This window comes from Hylaeus anthracinus, unplaced genomic scaffold, assembly GCF_026225885.1.
Source record: "Hylaeus anthracinus isolate JK02 unplaced genomic scaffold, UHH_iyHylAnth1.0_haploid 3, whole genome shotgun sequence".
Classification (NCBI taxonomy): domain Eukaryota; kingdom Metazoa; phylum Arthropoda; class Insecta; order Hymenoptera; family Colletidae; genus Hylaeus; species Hylaeus anthracinus.
This window is the reverse complement of record NW_026535284.1, coordinates 14,419,577-14,439,779: the sequence shown is the minus strand read 5'-3', so window position 1 is coordinate 14,439,779 and position 20,203 is coordinate 14,419,577. Positions and strand designations below refer to the sequence as shown.

At 46.4% G+C, this 20,203-nt stretch overlaps 1 protein-coding gene across 4 annotated transcripts in view; it reads left to right on the top strand.

Annotated features, from left to right (window-relative positions):
* The first annotated feature begins 347 nt into the window (after nt 1-347).
* Nucleotides 348-20,203, top strand: part of LOC128894398 (homeobox protein SIX1-like) — a 34,471-nt gene continuing 14,615 nt past the window's right edge. The window contains exons 1-4 of one of the 4 annotated variants that reach the window (XM_054156108.1): nt 350-1,702; nt 1,997-2,530; nt 6,357-6,639; nt 8,815-9,049. In XM_054156108.1, coding sequence (XP_054012083.1) covers nt 2,243-2,530; nt 6,357-6,639; nt 8,815-9,049 — 806 coding nt within the window. In that variant the 5' untranslated portion in view covers nt 350-1,702; nt 1,997-2,242. Of the gene's footprint in view, nt 2,531-6,356; nt 6,640-8,814; nt 9,050-20,203 lie in introns of all 4 variants that reach the window. The other 3 variants (XM_054156111.1, XM_054156107.1, XM_054156109.1) reach the window with 3 other exon arrangements.

Sequence of the window (20,203 nt, the reverse complement as noted above, 5' to 3'; positions counted from 1 at the left end):
TCTTCGTGTCTATACTTAAAACTTGGCAAGAAAATAAAGTAACCAGAAGAAAGTGTTGGATTAATGATTAGTCCTATTAGTCCTAGATAAGGTGGATTTTTAAAAAAAATTGATCAGGGATTGAACAGGCGTAATTAGCGCATCGTCGCGAGATATTTGCGAAGGACAATCGAATATCTGGCCAATCGTAGAATTTAACGAGCAACTGGAAAGAAGCACGTCCGTCTCGGGATGGATTTGTCGGATTCGGTTGGGCATCTCTTGAACCGCGTTCGCAATAGAGAAAGAAGCTAGTACGAGTCGGGGGTGTAATGAGGCTTATTTATCGGCGCGCGAGGCTGGCCCAATAGGGAGACGGGATGGTGGTCGTGGCCATGCCCAACAGCCAATGGCGAGGGCCGTTAAACGGCTGTCAGACGGACCACGCCTCGGCCAATCGGCGCTCAGCTGCGCATGACAGAGTGGCTCGGTCTCCGAGCACGCCGGAGCGGCAGTCCCTTCTGGTGCGTGCGTAGGAGAACGTCTCTCTTTCGCCCGGTCACGAGAGAGAGGGGAACGGAAATCTGACGTTTCGGTTATCATTCTCCGAACAGTTGACGAGTCGACGTTGCCTCTCGCGTGTGGCCGTCCGGTGTACGATTGGATTCTCGTGCTTATCGTTCGACAGGAGAGTGCTTCGAGTGCGAGACGAGCAGTGCCTTCGGTCGTTCAAGTGCCAATCGTGTGCCATCGTGTGTCGCGTGCCCGTGGAGAGTCGACGACAGTTGGAAAAAGTTTTACGCTCGAGGGCTCGACAACCTCGGGAGCCGTGGGTGAAAGAGAGAGAGGGACAGAGAAAACGGACTATTTAACGCGGCTCCTAATAATAGCGCGTTCGTACGCGAGTATACTAAGCGCCTATAAATACACACCTACCACGGCCCGCGGAAACACGAGCCCGTGGATTTCACGGTGCAACCTGTCCACGAAGAGATAGAAAAGAAGGGAAAAGGGGGAGAATAATCTTGAAGGAGGGCGCACCTGGCGCTCTAAGAGAAACTTGCCATAATCGGATCTAGTCGGAGGCAGTAACGCAAGATAATCGTACGGGGCGAGGGACCGGGAAACGTAAGAGAGAGACTTTGCGCGGCGATCGGTCCATCGGGGCTGCTGGTGGTACCAGTCTGAAAGCAGATTAGAGAATAACCGCACCTGGAGCGCGATTTTATTGTTTCGCGGCCGCGTATACCTTTCTTTCCGTCTCGTAACACGAGAAACATCCCGGTGCCGGGTTCGTCGGCAGTCGAAGCTTGCAGCAACTCTCCGCCAGCGGTGGCCTAAAAATATCTCCTTCCTGCATATTCCGAGGCGTTTACGCCGTCTCGAAATCTCCGCACGTTGTTCTCTCGGGGCGGCTACTTTTCGCCTCCACCCCTCCCCTCTCTACGTGCTTTCTCCTCTTTCGAAGCACGAAGAATCGATCGGAAAATCGAGACGACTCTCGAGCGTCCATCGCCGTGAACTTGGGTGCTGAACTTTGACTCTCGACGCGACAGGAACCTCGCTGGAAAATGCCTCGCGGAAAATCGTGCGCGAAACGTGGATGAGTGCGAGAGGTAACGAGGATCAAGTAGAGTTCACACAATGGCCAGAGTTGGGCTTGTTCGTCGTAATGTTGTTCGCGAAGTCATCTGGGTGTTCGATGTGAAGCATAGATCGTAAGGTAAATGTCGCAGTTATCGATAGGGGTAGACAGTTTTGGGTATCGTTGAGGTGTATTGTAATGTCTGAGGTGGCTGTCGATAGTCGCTTCGAGTATTTCAAATTCATCGTCTTCGACTTGAATATGAGCAAAGCTGTTACCAGAACTGTATTCTCGAAATGAGTTCAAAGCGTCGATGATTTGGATAAGCGCGAAGTTAGCTGCGGATACGAGCCTGGTTACAATGTTCTTGGGGGAAAATGAGGGATCGAGAGTTGCTTAACCGTTCGTCTTCGTTCGAAATTGTTTCTATAGATGAGAATTTCGCCCACCTCTGGCTCGCGCGCAGCTAGATACCCGCCGTCGGAACGATTCTCGATAGGGCCAGGTCGCGTCCGTCGGACGAGCGATCGGTGCGCGGATTGTTCGAGGAGGATTCGATCGAAGGAAGAAGAACAGTGAGTGATAACGAAGTGCAAGGAAGAGACGAAGTGGTTCACGGTGGAGGGTGGAGGGAACGGTGTGCAAGGGGTCTCCGCCGTGGGCCCCGGAGATGACGCGATGATGGCCTACGGAGGAACCGCTGGGAACGGGGGCGCGATGGGACCTTCCTCTGGTGGTGCCGATGTTTTGGGCTCCACCGGGGATTACAGCCCGCAGGGGACACCGACGCCGCTCACGGGACACTCTGCGGGATCCGTCGAGACCAGCAGCTACGGTCCTGGGACAGGACCTGCCAGCTACAGTCCCCAGGATAGTCCCGCCAGTTCCGCTGGCGGCGGAAGCGGTAGCAATGGACAGCTTCCCAGTTTCGGGTTCACGCAGGACCAGGTCGCCTGCGTTTGCGAGGTAAGTTCACAAGCAACAGTCATTTTCATAAAAATCGTGTTTTGTGGTGAGATTTATCAGTGTCGGGAAAGTTCAGGAATTTCACGGAAAAATCATTCGCCCCTGTAGGAATTAAATTTACCTTCCACTTAACTTATTCACAATTTATTTATATATTTACATACATGAGAATATAATTTCAATTTACATCATAATAAACGATGTTAGCCGATAGGATGGCTTTTGAATTAATTACTTTTGTTTTAAACAACACGTCTAACACGAATAATATGTGCGTTTTAAATTTATGCGAAAGACGAAGACGTTTTATAGAATCTTTATTGTGCGATTGAAAATGGCGAACGATTTTTGACGTGAAAGGTTAGCTCGGGTCGAGTCGTGTCCTGGAAGCTTCTTGCTACGTGAAACTGCGTCCAGCAAGAGACTTCTCAGGATACCAAGCCCCCTGTTCTAATAAAATATCCCGCAGTACTCGACCCGAAATGTTTCTTACGGTCACTCTTACGCTCCCTAATTGCTATCGACTCGATTTTCGGCGCGCAGTGTTTGTTGGCACGATCCGACGGAAAAATTCTAAACGACGCTTCTTATAACATTCTTTATCCTATGTCTCTTTCTGTAACTCTTTCTATAACTTTCAAAACGATTGGAATAATTAAATGACCCTCAAAATCGTATCTGTATCGTCTAAATAACTTTCGAGATACGTGTCTCTTCGCAGACACGTTCGCGTCGGGAAAAATTAGGCGCGAAGCACCACTTAACCTCCTCGCTACCGCGACTGTTCGCGAGATACTCAACAGTATCCTCAGCATTAATTTATGCACCTTACTGACGAAATTGGCCCTGAAATTCCCAGCACCCTGGCGAGATATCTCGTGCACGACAATGTACACTGCACGCCAAGATTCGCTTACGTGTCGCACGACTAATGGAGTTCATGCGTTTTTACTGCGACCATAAATTGTTTTGTGCGCGACGTTTACGCTCCTCGCGTCGAACACACGGAATTCGCTTCTTGCCTCCCGAGAATATTATTACGGGGGCATATTCGTCATTCTCGAAAGCAGAGGCTTGGATCAACCCGAAGTGTGTCGATATATTTGTCTTGTTACTAGGGATGGCGTGAACAATCGCTACCAGTGATTTTTCACGGTGATCACACAATCGTGATCGCAGTTGTGATTAAACTTCGGTGTGATTAAACGGAAGATGGCGTTTTAGAAGCGGTTCGTGTTAATTGTTATATTGGCTTGTTCAGAAAGTTCGGGACAATTTTTAAGAAAAATTCAAAGGCATATTCGAATTTTACTATATATATTTATTGAATTACGTAAGTACCATTTTGTTCCATAACCTTTCCACCTTTTAAGGGATATATACGCGTTATTTGTTTTCGACCATTCCGATACGTTCAGACCTATACCACCTACCAAAAATCGGCATGGACTTTCCGGACAAACCAATGTATCGTTAGTGTCTCACTGTCTCCCCTTAGCGGAAATTCAAGAGACTACAAATGAGTGAAATTTGAATTGTATTAAAATTATATTAACATTGCTTTAAGACCATATTATAATACATATATAATCTATGAACAACATAATTCGTAAAGAGTGAAAATGTTCTCTACCAATCAGAAACGATCACGAAGAATCACGAAGAATCACGAAGAATCACGAATCACTGTGAAAAATCATCGTGATTGAGAATGAATAAGAATCACGAGCGATTCAAAAGTAGCAGTTCACGCCATCTCTACTTGTTACCACCTTCGAAACAATAGAATATTCGAAAAAGGAAACGAGATGTGTCGGCCAACTTCAGGGCGGTCGAAGCTAAGAAAGTTAAAAATGGCGGGAGGTGTCACGGTCCATGATGTCACGCGATCGTACATTTTTCCCAGCAATCGACGAAAGTTGAACGTGACTAACTAAATTTTTCGAATGTACAAATAATTGAGGTGGTGATGTTTCGGGGATGCAAGTAGCGAAAGGACACGCGAGGTGAGTGCACGTTTGCGCACGTTTCCCGTACGGCTAGACGTTTAACTCCTTGCCCACGTCACATGGATATTCTCCGTAATTTACGACAGCGTTTTGCGTTTTCGATAAACTACCGCTCCGTCGGCACGGAATGGAATCGTTTAACGGGTAATTACGCTCGGAACATAATAAGAAAGGGAGGCTTAGAAAGTGGTCTAAAGCGCGTTTACGATCTCGCCTCCCAATAATTCAAGCTATCGTTTAAATGCGTACTTACGCGGTTGACATTTAGGCCGAGCGGAGGGTGACGCAGATCTGGAGATGTTCAAAAACATTCTCTCTGAATCAACCCTTTGTTTACAAATTTTTCGAAAATCGCGTCACCCCGATCTCGGTATGCATCTAGCCTTACAGCTACGAACCATGGAATGGCTTCTACGAGTTTCATATTTCCCTCCAAGAAATCTGGGGTCAGAACACGCTAGATGTCCCCCTAGAAACAATCGAAGTTTCGCGAGATTACCCCGTGAGACGTGGGCGCTAGTTGTCTTGTATCATCCGAAGTAACCGTCGACTTAACGTTCGCGGAACGTCGTTATCTGTGTTCGGGTTCTTTTTTCTTGTCTCCGTTCGTCGGGTGCCGCAGGTCGTTCTCCGTGCTACCTGTTTCGAGAGACTCGGGCGCGGAAGACAAATCGATTCCCCTCGAGTTCTCGTAGTCGTGCGGAATACACGTCGAGCCGAGCGGTGGCGAACGCGAATGAGACAGAAGGCATCGTTTCGGTTCGCTCGACACGTCGGGTTGATTTGTCGTCGGGCAATCGAAAGCTTCGTATACCGTCATTAAGCCCCGATCGCGATATCTTCGTCGTCCATTTCTCTTGGGAGGCTTTCGACGCGGCTCGTTTCTCATTATGCCCGGGATTTCACGCGCCATCGTGATTAATCGCTCGTCAGAAACGGTCGCGCGAAAACTGGATGGGACAAGACGAACGCGAATGAAGAAGTAACCGTGGCAGGTGCGTTCGCGCGCGCGCGCGCGCGCGAGAGAGAGAGAGAGAGAGAGAGAGAGAGAGAGAGAAAGAGAGAGAGGCTCGTACCACCTTCGCCTGTTAATGGCGGATCGTTTTCGATAATTTGGAGGTAATGAACGAGTGAGCATCGATCGCGTCGCTTCTCGACCGTGACCGATGCTCGCCTTTAACGAGAATTTAATCTCGAATTTAATAGCTTTTTTTCTTCGGTTACTCCTTCGCGTGTTACGAGTCTCGCCGCGATGATACGGTAATTCCTCGCTGAAAGATGGAAAAATGAAAGCTTCGGAAGGGAGGTGGGGGGATGGCAAGATTGCAAGATGGCGAATACGCGGGAGAACGAGAGCGTCGGTAACACTGAAATTTCAAAGTGATTTCGACGACGTGCATCGATCGGAAAGTCTCGAATACAACGATTTTTAATGACAACAAATTGAACGAATAAATCAACTTTGTAAAATTCTACTCTGCATCGCTTCGAAATTCGACGAGTTCCTCGGTTCCATCTTCGAGCGTGGTAAGCACTGTGCCTTTGCTCGTGAAAAGGGAGTGTTGCCAACGACGGAATCGATAGAAATTTTTTTTTTTTTTTTTTCTTTTTTTTCTGACTGCCGCGAGAATATTCTTCCGTCGTGGATCTCTCAGGAAATTGATTTTTGGAAGATTTTCGCTCGTCGCACCCTTTTCGCGCGCGATCGAGACAAACAGTCGAGTGTTAAAGCAATATACAAGATACGCTAGAATAAGAGGAGAGCGGGATGAGTTCTGCCGACTAACAGTGTGCCCCCCCTGTCTATCGTCTTCAAGGCGATGGTGTCGTCTGTCCAGGTTCTCCAGCAGGCGGGCTCCGTGGAGAGGCTCAGCAGGTTCCTGTGGTCCCTACCGTCGTGCAATAGGTTGCACCGACACGAGAGCGTCCTGAAAGCCAAGGCGATCGTCGCCTTCCATCGGGGCCACTTCAAAGAACTGTACAGGATCCTCGAGAGCCACACGTTCAGCCCGCACAATCATCCGAAACTGCAGGCCCTCTGGCTCAAGGCCCATTATATCGAGGCCGAGAGACTGAGGGGGAGGCCTCTCGGCGCAGTTGGTTAGTATCATTTCTCTTTAGCATGATCGGGGCCACCTTTAACGCATTGACCCATCAAACTCGTCACCGTCGTCCAGACAAGTGAAACGTTAACATTTATAAGCAGACGTGGGTTAGGTTTTTGGCTAATGAATGCGTAAGAAGCAATTTGATCAGGTATCTAGAATTTTAAAATAGAACATTAACATTTATAAGCAGACGTAGGTTAGGTTCATACCTAATAAATGCATAAGAAGCAATTTTATCGGGTATCTATTAGGAGGACCAGAAAGTAATGTCGTTTCTTTTACGTTAAATTCTAACAAATGAATTCGTAACAAGTTTTTCTTTTTAATCAATTATGTTTGCACTGTTTACCAACAACCTTTTGCTATCTAATGTGCAAATTTTCAAACTCAGAAAATCAATTGGTACACAAAAATCAATTGGTACAGAAAAATCAATTGGTACAGAAAAATCAATTGGTACACAGTGGCCTGATAAATCATAAACAAGTATCGGCACTTGCAGAAACGGCATTACTTTCTGGTTCCGTTGATAGAATTTTTAAGTAGATCATTAACATTTGTAGCAGACGTAGGTTAGGTTCATACCTAGTGAATGCATAAGAAGCAATTTTATCGGGTATCCAGAATTTTAAATAGGATGTATAGGTTTAACGCATTCGATGGCCGTCGCCTGGTACAGTAAAACATTTGGAACGTACAAGCGTTTACATCTGTTCGACTACGGCTATGATTAGTATCGGATGCATTACCGAGCACTATTAGTAAACATGGCTCCTAGCGATTTATCATTAAACGAGACAGAATTGGGACGATCAGCTGAAATGAAATTTAGTCCGGAATATACTGCTGCGTTAATTCCTTGACGCAGGGAAAATTTACAGCGCACGCGAATTAGCAAACTCAGCGCGCGAATATTATACTCTTGTAATATTTATTTAACAATCATCGCCTGAATGTAGTTCTACCTACTAATTTTATACCACAGACGACCTACGCAGCTAGGTAACAATCTCCATAATTATTAACAAAAGCTCAGTGGTTAGGCACACGGAGCGAATGCCTTGTTCTGTCGATTACTTGTGTCCAGTTTGCCTGACACAAGCGACACCGAAGTTAAAAATACAATGGACGACACGCAAAAATAGTCACGATATATCGAATCTGTCTCGCTTACGACTATAATGGCCGAGAAGGAAACGTTTCGCGAAGGAATATGCTCAGAGCGCCGCAATATTGCGCGAACCCTGCCAGTTTTATTTCTGTCGCGCGTTGTAAACAGGAGGATGACGAGTTTAACGAGCCGACATTCTAATTAGATCTTTCCATTTACTTTCGCGAACCAATTCGTGCCATACGATCCCCCTACGCGCTAAACCGCCGAGCAAAGAGTGAATCTAAGATCCCGAATCGACAAAATTCTCAAGTAAACACTCGGTGTAAAAAATTCCGGTGTAATTACAGGCTGGAAAGAAAATAATTGAAACAATAATTCCAGGCAGAAACAGTCCTTGCGACAACTTTCCAACAGCGGTTAGACGTATCGTCCATCGAGTTTCCTCGTATTATTTATTTTTGGCCGCGCCACTATTTTAGAAAGCTTTCGCGGCACGGCCCGTATTTTCGTGGCGATTTCTTTTCTGGACGAACCGATAGGAATCGTCGGCCAGAGGGAAATCGCGAAACAATGCACGGCCGCGTATTTGCGGCGCGATCGAACGACAGAAATAAAATCGAGTCTGTTGCGTGCACCGTGTTGTGCCGTTTCAAAAATACCGCGCGGCAATTTAGAGCCTCAGTGTCTTTAACGTGTATCACGTAATCCACCCTTGACGTTGTTGTTCGTAATTAACTATAAGGAACGCTCGCGTTTCCTGGCAAGCCGAAATAATTTATTAACCCATTGGGACGGCATTCGTCTCGCGAACAGTGCGCGTCGTTTCGTTTCTATTTCGTTATTCGGGCGCAAGTTTATACGGTAGTCGTGAATTTATTGAAGATTTTACAGCGGAATGTTTCTCCGTTTATTAGAATTCGAATAATAGAGTGTGTAGAGTACTCGAAAGTACCGATTAAATTTTATTGTTCAGAAATAGATCGAAGATCGCCGTTAGGTGGGATGATGCACGTTTTTATTCTTATGGCTGATCGGAGAACGTTTGAATTGCAGGGAAGTATCGCGTTCGCCGCAAGTTTCCGCTGCCCAGAACGATCTGGGACGGCGAGGAGACATCCTACTGCTTCAAGGAGAAGTCCAGGAGCGTGCTGAGGGACTGGTACGCCACCAACCCCTATCCATCGCCTCGTGAGAAGCGAGAACTGGCGGAAAGCACGGGTCTCACCACGACGCAAGTCAGCAATTGGTTCAAGAACCGAAGGCAGAGGGATCGTGCTGCTGAACACAGGTATGTAATTCGTTTTTCCAGGTATTGTTACGAAATGTTCATCGGCAACTGGACTGTCTACATTCACTCTCTGATAGCCTGCTTCGCGAGAAGAAAAGTTCGAAAAGTTAGGTCTGTTACGTAACGTTTTGTAATAACCGAACGCGCCAGACGCATCTGCATATTTCAAAGCAGAGGATGCTTGAAGAATGGCGATGGGTGATATAAGCATCGTTACAATAATACCCTGGTGCTTCGTCATCCCAACAGGCTGATATACGCGTGCATTATTTTCAAAATCTTTAGTACCAGATGTATTTTACTCGGCATACTCGCTTCAACCCGTTGATCGTCGTGCGAAATTAACAAACACTTGTATTTGCAGGTTGCAATCACGAAGATCGCGTTACAATATTTTTTTGTCGCGAGTGATCTTGCTGAAAATTAATCGGACGAGTTTGATATCCGTGGAATCCGAGGAGGGCGCAGGCGTATAGGAGTTTCGTGTTGTTTGGAAGGTCGTTGCTCTATATCCGATTTTAGAAACGAACCGAGCAAACTCGAAGACGGCCTCATAACCGCGCAACGTAGTGGCTGCGAGGCCGGGATGGGCAAACATTCTTATCCGGATTACAAGTTCGAATAACGAATACAAAATTGAACAATTGTATCGTTTTATATTTTTTATTCGAACGAAACGTTGCCTATCGCCATGTTTTCTTATTATATATCGTCCCCATATTTGTTCAGTCGTGTCCCAGATACGTCAGGTCGCCCCAGTAATGATTGATCAATTATCGCTCCATTCATGGTTGCAATTTTCAACCCGAAACGAAATCACTCGAGGTGTGTAACGCGATCCGTCGAGGCGCTCGATCGTCGAAGCTTCGTTACTCTCTCGAAACGGAGAGCGTAAAAAATTCTCGACTCGTTTCGGGTACCCCTAGCTGTACACCATTAACGTTGCCCTAATTTTTTCCTTCGTCAATCTTAACATTCTATGCTCTTTTATATATATTCCGTGTTACCTCTAAGCAAGAGAGCCTCGCACAAACCTGTTGGTTCCACCCAGAAGTCGTTACTTCCGGTCGAGGAAGTTCTTGACCAACGACGCGCGGAGAACGACTCCGCCAGTCGAGGTAACGGAGACTCTCGAATCCGACGGATACCATAAATATTCGATAGAAGAGAAGAAAAAAAAAAAAAAAAAGGAAGAAACCACGTTCGATCCCTTGATTTGGGTGAATCCATCGATGCGAATCGGTGGCCAGGACGGGATGGACGGACGGCGCTTCTCTTCGTGGAGAATTTCGCGAGGGAGGAAGTGGGAAGCACCACCGTGGCGAAGGCCCAGTCCGGTACACAGCCGTGTCACGCCACGGGGAACGTATCGAATTTCTTATGGCTTCTGTGTATTCCCATGAACGGAGACGGAAGGTCAGAGAGAAACAGAGAAAGCGGGCCCGAGGGTGGGAAGAGGGAACCCGCGGTGGTGGCTCCTATAGTCCTATCCGATGGCTTTGGGGGTATCTTGGATACGCATGGCATCATTCGCGGCATATTAATTACAGGAAATCCCACAAAGCATTCATACCACCCTCTCGTAGCTCTCCGCGTACACGTAATTCGTTCGACACCCCCTCGACCAAATATCGAACCGGGAAAACTTGATCGTCGACCATCTATCGCGATCGTTTCTTCATTTTTACGTTCGGCCACGTTCTTAGTTACGTTATTTTCTCTTGCAAACATCTTTCATAAAGCTGCCCATCAGCCTGTACCTGGAATGCTTGACGGTCAATTAAGCTTAATTTCAAGTTCGTATCAATTGGTATCTCGCGTTTTTTAATCTTTCATTTTCGGTGTATATTTGATATTTTTGCACACCATCCATCTCGATATTCGAAAGCGGTTAAATAATCATTTTTGTTTATTGTTCGTTACAAGTTTATTGTACGTATCCTGTATGTATCTATACGCTTCTCAAGCCACTACATTAATGCCGTCGCTCGAAATACCAATTTTCAAGTTATTTTTCTATCTCCAATTGTAGGAATTTTCCGCACGGTACAGTACCTCGAGGTAGGCTAATCTAATATATCAAACAAGAGGGAAGAACGTTACCTTCTTCCTATTTCCATAGGCGTCATAAATCTCCTCGATTCGAAGCTAATAAATCCACGGTTCGTGGACGTCACAAATAACCCCCAGCAGTGAAAACTCAGCGCCATCCTGTCGGTCAATATATTATAGGCGGCAGCCATGTTCGAATATTAGACTCGGAGAGAGAATATCTATCATTCGAATAACTCAATTAGCAGAACTCTGTCACAATCGCTGTCCTCGATTCACTCCTCCATTCTTAGAATGATTAGAAACTTAAAATGTCCTACGATTATTGGTAGCGTACTCTGTCGCGTAATTTATCCATTTTCTGTTTAGAACTTGAACGTTTGCAGAGTAAATAAGAGATCGAAGACGGTTTGAAAAATTCCGTGGATGCCAGGATGGACGAAACAGACTTCCTCTTTCAGCAACCGCGAGTAATTCGGTCCGCAAGCTGATGTAAATTAAAGCTGGATCACGCGTGCAGGGGCGGAACCGTCGGTGGTATCAAGCCCCCCGGGACCGGGGGGCGTCTCGTGGGCGTCGGTGTCGGGACAAAAAACGTTCATCTCCGGGATGCGCACGGTGTATTCTCCCTCGGGAGCTCTTATCGAACGATTAAACGGCCTCGTTTTAGACGCGATGCATAACGCACGGCCGAAGAACAGACGATTTATTCAAATGTTCCCGTGGCTCGAAACTTGTGCCGCGGGAGGCATTAACCTTCGACAAATCGGCACCTACCGGTGGCAATATCGATTCTAGATGTTCTTAACCTCTCGATGAGTACTGAATTCTGAATCGTTTTAGATATTATTCCGTAGAATTAGTCGTTGAATGCGTCGACAAAAATGTACAATTAAATTTTCCGTAGATGTAGTTGACAACAACATAAAGTAATTCGTGTGTTGAAAGTTCAACCATAAAATTAGAGTTGAAGCAACATGCCAGCTATATGTTCCATAGAGGTCTATATATAATCTATTTGAAAGTCCTTTAGGTCTGTACGCAGAAAGATATTCGAGGCCAGGGGTGTGTTGCGTAGAACAAAGCAGGCGCGAGATAACGGGTAGACGGCGCCGTCAGAAATCTTGCTATCAGCGTCTTTTTCTGTTATCTTTCCGTGGCGGTCCTCCGGTTCGCGCACGTTCGGACATCGGACACCGTTGGCTACCATGCGACAATGCGAACATTTTTTTTTTGCCATCGACAGCAACGATGACTCGAAAGCTGGCGACAGTATTTTCAAGGGTATACTCTCGAAACATGATCTTTGTTTTCTTCAGCGACCGTGGTCCATTTTTGAAGACTTCTCAGTGAAATATAAATAGATCAGTGCTCTACAAACTTTTATAAAGACGTCTCGAGAACCCTTAGGAAGTGTTCTCGTGTCTATACCGTATCTAGGATAGGTCGTACGCGTTCGTCGTATTTAGTGCACCCTATATTTATAAAATTCGCAGTCCGCCGACATTCCATGTCCTTTTCTCGAGAATATCGATTTCATTTCACCTCGACGCCCGCTGGGGTGACCGTAGGTTTATCTCGCAAAGACTAGAAGGCACCTCGAAACATAAACAACCCATGCGCGATCGCGCCGCTTCGACGCGATGGTAAGCAATTCTTATCGCCACGCACCGCTGCTCGGTCTCTTTTTTTTTTTTTTTCTCTCCATCATCCTTACTTTTGGTGCGCACACGTGTGACTCATTAATTCCTCGAAACGTCCTACCTCCGTGCAGTATTTTCGTTTCGGTGAATTTATCGCCTCGGCTCCATCGATGTAGATTTCCGATTACGCCTATCTAGCGATTACGAAATAACAAACCATCGATTGACGTCGTCGATAGGGATATAGAATCGTTTATAGAGATTAGTTCCATTGATAAGTGATAATGTGGATTTACTTTATTTATAGGCTTTCTTTAACCCTTTGCACTCGAGATGCTTTCTTAGCATTCTATTGCCAGGAATGCTAAGATTATATTGACTTCTCGAATGAGATCTCTTAATTGAAGATTTGAGGATCAGGTCACCTTTGCTTCGAAGGTAATCATTTTATTGGCACTTCGAGTTCCAAAGAAATTAAATCTAAAGAAAACCTAGCGACAGTCGCCACCCTTGTGCAAAGGGTTAATTCCCAGTGCCGTACCTTCTAGAATTTATTCCCTCTTGATCCTCTTGCAACGTTCATATAAATTAACTGTAGGCTAATGCAAACAAGTTCCGACTTGCTATTTCTGAACAGCCTGTAATTAAATCTCCCCTAAATAAGGAAAGAGCAGAATTTTCGTGCGACCTAATAACGTCACCGCCTTCTTCGTGGCACGGAAAAGGGAGCCCTCGACCGTTCGCTGTTTTCATCGCGCTGAGGACGCGATAAATCGTCGCGGCACGGGCCTCGAAGCATACAGGCGTCCGTTTTCCGAGCATAAAACGTCGGTCAGAGGTATTGGGACGCGTCTCGAGTCTCGATGCATTGTGCGGCTTCGCTTCTCGTAGACAAAAATAAACTTCTCCTCTGCACGTGCTGCGACAGCGTTTTTTTTCTGTTTTTTTTTTTTCTTCGTTGCAAAGGCGTTCTTGTTATATACGTCGCTTAAAAGCGTCTTTATTATACCCCCGGGGCTCTAATATCATCATCTCGTTCGGGCGAAGGAGAAGAGGTCGGCTCGTCGGACGCTTCTAATCTTCGCAACAACCGAGAGGCGCGTAACCAGTTCGCCCGGTCGAAGGGTTAAGAACAACATCGCGCCGCCAAAAATAAATAAAGCCGGAAGAGGCCGTCGGGAGTCCCTACGCGCCGCACAGAACACGTTCCTTACGAACCTCTTCCGTTTGCTTTTTGGGTCGTTCGCACCACCGCGAATAACTATCCACGAGGAAGTGGAAAATTCTCGTCTATTTCCTATTATATTTTATCGTTGAATATAACTTGAAGAAGGCTTGCTTGTATCACAGGCATAAAGATATCCATTCCTTCTCAAATATGTTTATTTATACATTCAGTTTAGAAATATTTTTGATTTATATTTTCTTTTTATTTTGTCGAATAGTCTGAAAATTCGGGAGATTGCGAATCCTGGAATGAGAATATTAGAAGAGAGAAAGAGAGAGAGAGGAAAGAGAAACGCAGGGTTAGCTAATCCACTTCGGCAGCGGTGCGGCAGGGTTCCTTGAGCTCGATGGATCGAAGAGGAGCCGTGCTGCATAGTCTGTGGGGTCGGAGCCCAGTAATGGCTCTGTCGTTGTTCTCCAGTGTCAACAAAACATTGCTAATGTACCCACTCCAACACAAACTTGCCCCTGCCTCACCCTCGTTGCGCTACTGTCAGCGCACCCTCGTCTTTGCTCGACGATAAACAGGGGCGGATCCAGAAACCTAGAACGAAATACGTTAAAGTACATTTGTTTAAACCTTCGGCACGGTTTCGATCGCGTTTATAATCCTCTGTTTATTAACAAAGCGGAAAATAATCGTCTACGAAACACGAGTCCTGGGAGGTGGTCGCCCCTTGGATCCACCCTTGATGATAAATCGAGGCCCGAGGGACAAAATGGAGACCGAGGTGCTCCCAATTCGTCGTTTAACCCTTTGCATTCGAGAGGTGACTCTCGATTAGATTTCACGCGGCGAATCTACGATACCTAATGTTTCATCAAGTTTAATTTCTTCGGAGCTCGAAGCGTCCAAAGGTGACCTTATTCTCAAATCTAGATAGCTCAGAATTCAATAGAATGCCAAGAAACATTTCGAGTGCAAAGGGTTAATCTCCATCGACAAAATCCTCGACGCGTGTCTCGGTAGAGTTCGTCAAAATCGAACGACGTGATTAACGGTTCTTCGATCTCAACGTTTGCTCTCTCTTAATAGCACGTAATTAATTGGTGAATCAACTTGGTAATACTCGAAGAGTATTTCCTCCCTTTGCTTCGAAGCGAAGCGTTATTCAACGATGAACAGCTTGTAAAATCAGGAGTTCGTAATCGCGAGCGCGGTCGCGGTCAAACGACGGGCGTACATCACGCGGAAGCATTTACGGAATGTCTTCAAAGGAGATACTCGGTCGAAATATTCGAGATTGTTTCCACGTATATATTTCTTCGCGGCGCGCAACGGTGGCCGGCGGTAAACATCGCTCGCCTTTATTATCGCTGTACATCGGATTATCTATTCGTGCTGGGATCAAATGTTCCGACGCGGTATTCCCAGCGGCGCGAGCCCCTCCGAGCCGATCGTTCTTCGTGAATTCTGGGTTACGTAAATGTATCTCCATTTTCGAATACATTTTATTTACGTTTCGCGAGGAAAGAAGACGGCGGGACGGGGTGGACGCGTAATGGTGTTTGCTTCGCGGCTACCGAATATCGGTGTTTGTATCCGCGGAAGTTCGCGATTTAATTAAACGTACCGTGGAAGATGGAGGCGCACGGGATTGAAGTGGATCGGTATGAGAGTCCAGGGAAGGGATGCCGCTTCCCGGATGTGGAGGAGGACAGATGGGGAGAACGGGAATGGAGTCAGTGTCGAGAGGGCGTTACGGAGGGGACGCGGACGGTTGTCGTTCTCTTGGTAAGGGTTGGACACGCGGGGGTGGCTGCGCCAATATTGACTCTTTCTGAAAACCGTGGGGGCCTACGCGGTGACGAAGAGGGTGGCGCTACTTCACCCAGCCTTTTGTCATCCCCAACGACATGGCGCCCGACTCGGTCGTTCGTCATTTAGAAATTATCTTTATGAGACGTTGGAACGTTGGTTGTATTTTCCACAAAATTCTGATCTCGATATGTAAGGTTAGAAGCTTGGATCGTTTATATTATTGCTTTCGTACTCGGTCATTTCTAACTCTAGTTTAAGTACAGACATATCTGATCGTCATTTTGTTATTATATCTCAAATGATCAACCTTCTGGAGTCTAGAAAATCTAGGTTTCCAAACTGGGAGGCGTCAGAAACTTTCTAAGAAAAGAAATTACACCGTAACTTTGTTAAGATATATATATTTTTATTTTTCTCACGTTTTCACACGTTTCATTTTTGGTTTTAGGAAGGCCTGGCAGCATAAAGTTCGGAAACCGTCGTTCTAGACTCTCGACCTGGTTTCTATTACATCGATACCTGTACCAATTTACTGAAATATGGAAAAGCGTCGCGCGATAATTGTCTCGCGATTTAGAGAGCCTCTATGGTACAAAAAAGAAACAGAAAAATTGAATCCCCGTGGTCAAAGATAACGCTGACGAATCGCCTCTCGCCTCTTATAGCCCGGTCTGGCTGCCGGCCGCAGCCAGTAGCGTGGGTCGACGCAGCGACTTCTCGACACGTCGACGATCGCGATCGATTTCCATCAAAGTCGATGTCGAGCTTTGATACCGATCGACTTCCATCAAAGTCGAAGACCTCGCCCTGTTCTCTTCTCATGGCTCGCGCGCGCCTGCGGACACTCGTCTCCCGCTGCGCAAGAATGAATCATGATGATCCTACCTCCGCGCGTTTGTCATTCGACCGAGTGTCTCCTCGATTTCTTCCAAACTTGCTGAACGGTGTACCGATACATCAAAGACCTGCTCGAGGGAGTCTGGACGGTGGAGTATGGAGGATTAGGGCGTAGAGGGTTCGGTGTGGGATTTAGACGAAGTGTATAGGTTGTCTTCCTAATATTATACCGTACTATAGATTATATTTTCGTTAATTAGTTAGCTCATACTTTTCGTTAGAACACGAGGAGTGATTTAGAAAAATTTCATCTAGATTCAGGTGGTCATCTTAAGGTCTTAATATGGGCGCCAAATGTCTTTCTACCGTCATTACTAGACTGTGCGGATTTTTATGCATTCATAGGAAATTTGAATGTTGAAAGAAGAGAGATCACGCACACACGGTTTTGAATTCCATATCAACAGGATTGTTTTATTTCCTCCTCCATCGTTTGAAATAGTAACAGAGACATCTTTCCTCCACCTAGGATCGTCGATCGCGTTGAGTTTCCTCTGCGAAGGTCAACTTGGTTCGCGAGCGATACGTAAACAGAAAAATGAAGAGAGTCCAGAGGCCACGGAAGGCCGGAAGCCCGATGGTTAGCGAGCTTTCGCTGCACAAATAAAGATGCGTTCAGGTCAAGCGTGTAGACACTCGTTGAAATCGTTCTCGCGATGCCGACGTCCCCGAAATAGCTACGAATACTGCCCGCGTACCATTGCCTGGTTTACGGTTACAGCATGCACGGTGTCTGGGCAACGCGCTCTGCGTATCTGAAACCAGAGAACCCATCTCCTCTCGTCACCGTGTGTCTCTCGCACGCTCTACCAACGTTCACGAACCGTTGCACGAAAAAGGCAACTTTCGTGTCGGTTCGTCCACCACGGTGCTCCCGTCCACCGTGATTCCCATCCTCCACGCGTGCTCGGTAGTCTTACTTCAAAGCGGTGCCGTTCCAGCATCGTTGCGAAATAAAAATGTTACAACATCGATCGTATCTTTAGGGGAGTAGCATCATTGGTCTCTCGAGGTTTTCCCGATGAAGATGAGCCCAAACAAGATGGTATTCGACTGAACACGAGTTCAATCGAATTAGAATCGATTAATGTTAGGTGTAATTGAAAGTGATTACGAACGGAGTCGTGTTTGGGCTCGTTTTTATCGGGAGAATCTCGCCAACTCATTTCTGACACTCTCGAGAAGCGTGAATATTGTACAACTTCAATTATATATAATAGCATGACGGAGAGATACGTTTTTAGCTTCCAATCAGCTCCAAAGAAGTAGAATTGTCAGAAATTCTCAGGTCCTTGACTCGTTTACCTCTCATTTATCTGTTTTTCCTCGGTGCCACTAGCCACGTCCAAAAATCACGATCGGCGACGAAATTGTAACCAGTGAATCACTAACCTGGCGATCTCGAGGAATTTTCGACTCGTGCAGATGTAATCCAAGGAAAACCGAATTCCTGTGCGCGCACTAGTCCCCTCGCTCCATTCATTCGTTACTCGTGAGCGCGATTTCGTGCATTCTCTCTCCCGCGACGCTTATAAATAGCCAGTTTTCACGGTTTACGCGTTTAATCCCAGTTGACGGATTCCCGTTCGCTTACATCCACGCGACGTCTCATTCAGATTTAAGATCCGTCGCGGATTTTGGCCCTCGAACGTTTCGCAACGATCGGTTCGTTTCATCTTTTCGCCTTGGATCGTCGTCTGATCCGGCCAGCGTCGCGATAATTGGCCCGTATGGCAGTCTCGGTCTCGTTTGAAGCGCTGTTAGACGTAGAAATTAATTTAACGCGTTCGCGAGCTATGCTCTTCGTTTATTTTCAATGAAAAAGTGTATGAAATTTTCAAAGTACGCTCTACGAGATAGAGTTTTTTTTTTTTTTTCTTCGTGACGAATATAAAGAGAATTCTCGTGCGACGAGAGGTTCGTTTCATCGTTTGCCTCGGGGTTTAAGTAGACCAGAACGGTGAACGAGGCTGACCTTAACGTCAATCAGACGACAGTATTTCTGCGTCAATTTGTTATACGGGCGTGTTCTCGCGAGAGTCACTCCGTTGATTCGCAAGTAATCATTGACTCGAAATAGAGCACCTGTCTCGACTTCTGTGTGCAGCCAGCCGATGGTCGCGTTGTGATGCAACACTCTGTGCGATAGAATTCCATAGTTGCAGGGAAATAAGAGTTTAAATAGGAATTTAAGTAGGAATTTCTAACAGTTAAATTTTCCTTTCACGTAAATACGTACGTATCGTGCCCCTTGAGTATGTTAAACGCACTGCACCGCAACAAATTATTATATTAAAGTAGAATTGGCTGGGGTCTGTTTAAATTATTTATACTACCGGGTGGACAGGTTACGAGAATGTAGTACCTTCTGAACAAGACGCCTTCGCCCATCTATTTGCCCCGAAGTTAATAAAGTTGAGGCTGTTGTCTGTGAATTTATTCAATGAAGTAGGCTTTACGTAACGTTGAGTTACGATCGAACACGATAACGCTGCATTTCACGCGGGTGGTAGACGAGTTACAACGGCAGAACGTCTCAGGAAATATCGCGCTCAGGAAATAAGCTCGAGTATAATAAACGGAATAGATTGAATACGTTCGACTTGTTGGAAAAGAGCGACGGGTGCCAATTGAAGATCGAGACGAGAAGACAATCGGAAGGGAGGGTTGGAGGGGGGTGGGGGGAGAGGAGGAGGTAAATTTTACTCGGAGGGTACGCGTCGCGAATAATGCTTCTTAATTCGAGCTATCAAACGGCACAAAGGATGCGTTTCGGAAGAAAAAGGGACGCGTTGATACCGCGGCTGGAGCATTCGTTGAACGCGTATGTATTACGGGGGACGGAAAGGACTCTTTGCCCCGACGGTTCGACCCCTTTTTCGCCGAAGAGAGCACGAGGGGGGGACGGCCATGTTGGGTCGCCTCGGCCATTTTCGGGCACACGCGGACAAAAAAGGCGGGTAGGGTCCTCTCGGTGAAAACCGCTTTAAAGAAGACCACGTCAAATCTGACAGGCCTAGGGAAGAAGGGGGCCACATATGGGCACATAAGGGCCAAAAAGGGGCCCGCCTCGTCGCGCTGCTGCCGTTTGAAAAAGAACAATCCCTCCTGCGGTCGCCTCCTCTCTTCGCTCGTGTTCTTCTTCCATCGCGTCTCTTCTTCTTTTCCCTTCCCTCGACCTTCCTCCGTTCTCTTCTGTCGACTCGTCGGGCGACAGAGGGGGCATTCATTCATGCACGCATTCCCAGAATGCACCACGCGGTCGCCAGCCTCTGTGTCCACCGTGGCTGCGAGCAAACTTTCCTTGTACTTTTCCTTGTATACCAAGCGGCTACGAACAATCGGCCCCCTGAAAACGCAAAGGGCACGGGCCAACATTAACAACGAACCTGCACTTTTCAACAGACGTTATGTATCAGGGACAGAAACGAATTCTGGCACTTCGTATTCAATAATTTGTAACTCTAGGTCAAGTAGGAATAGTTACTTGTCATTTCGTTGCATCCAAGTATCAACCAGCGGATGAGTAGATAATTCAAGTTTCATCCTGATAGTCATTAGAATATATCTATA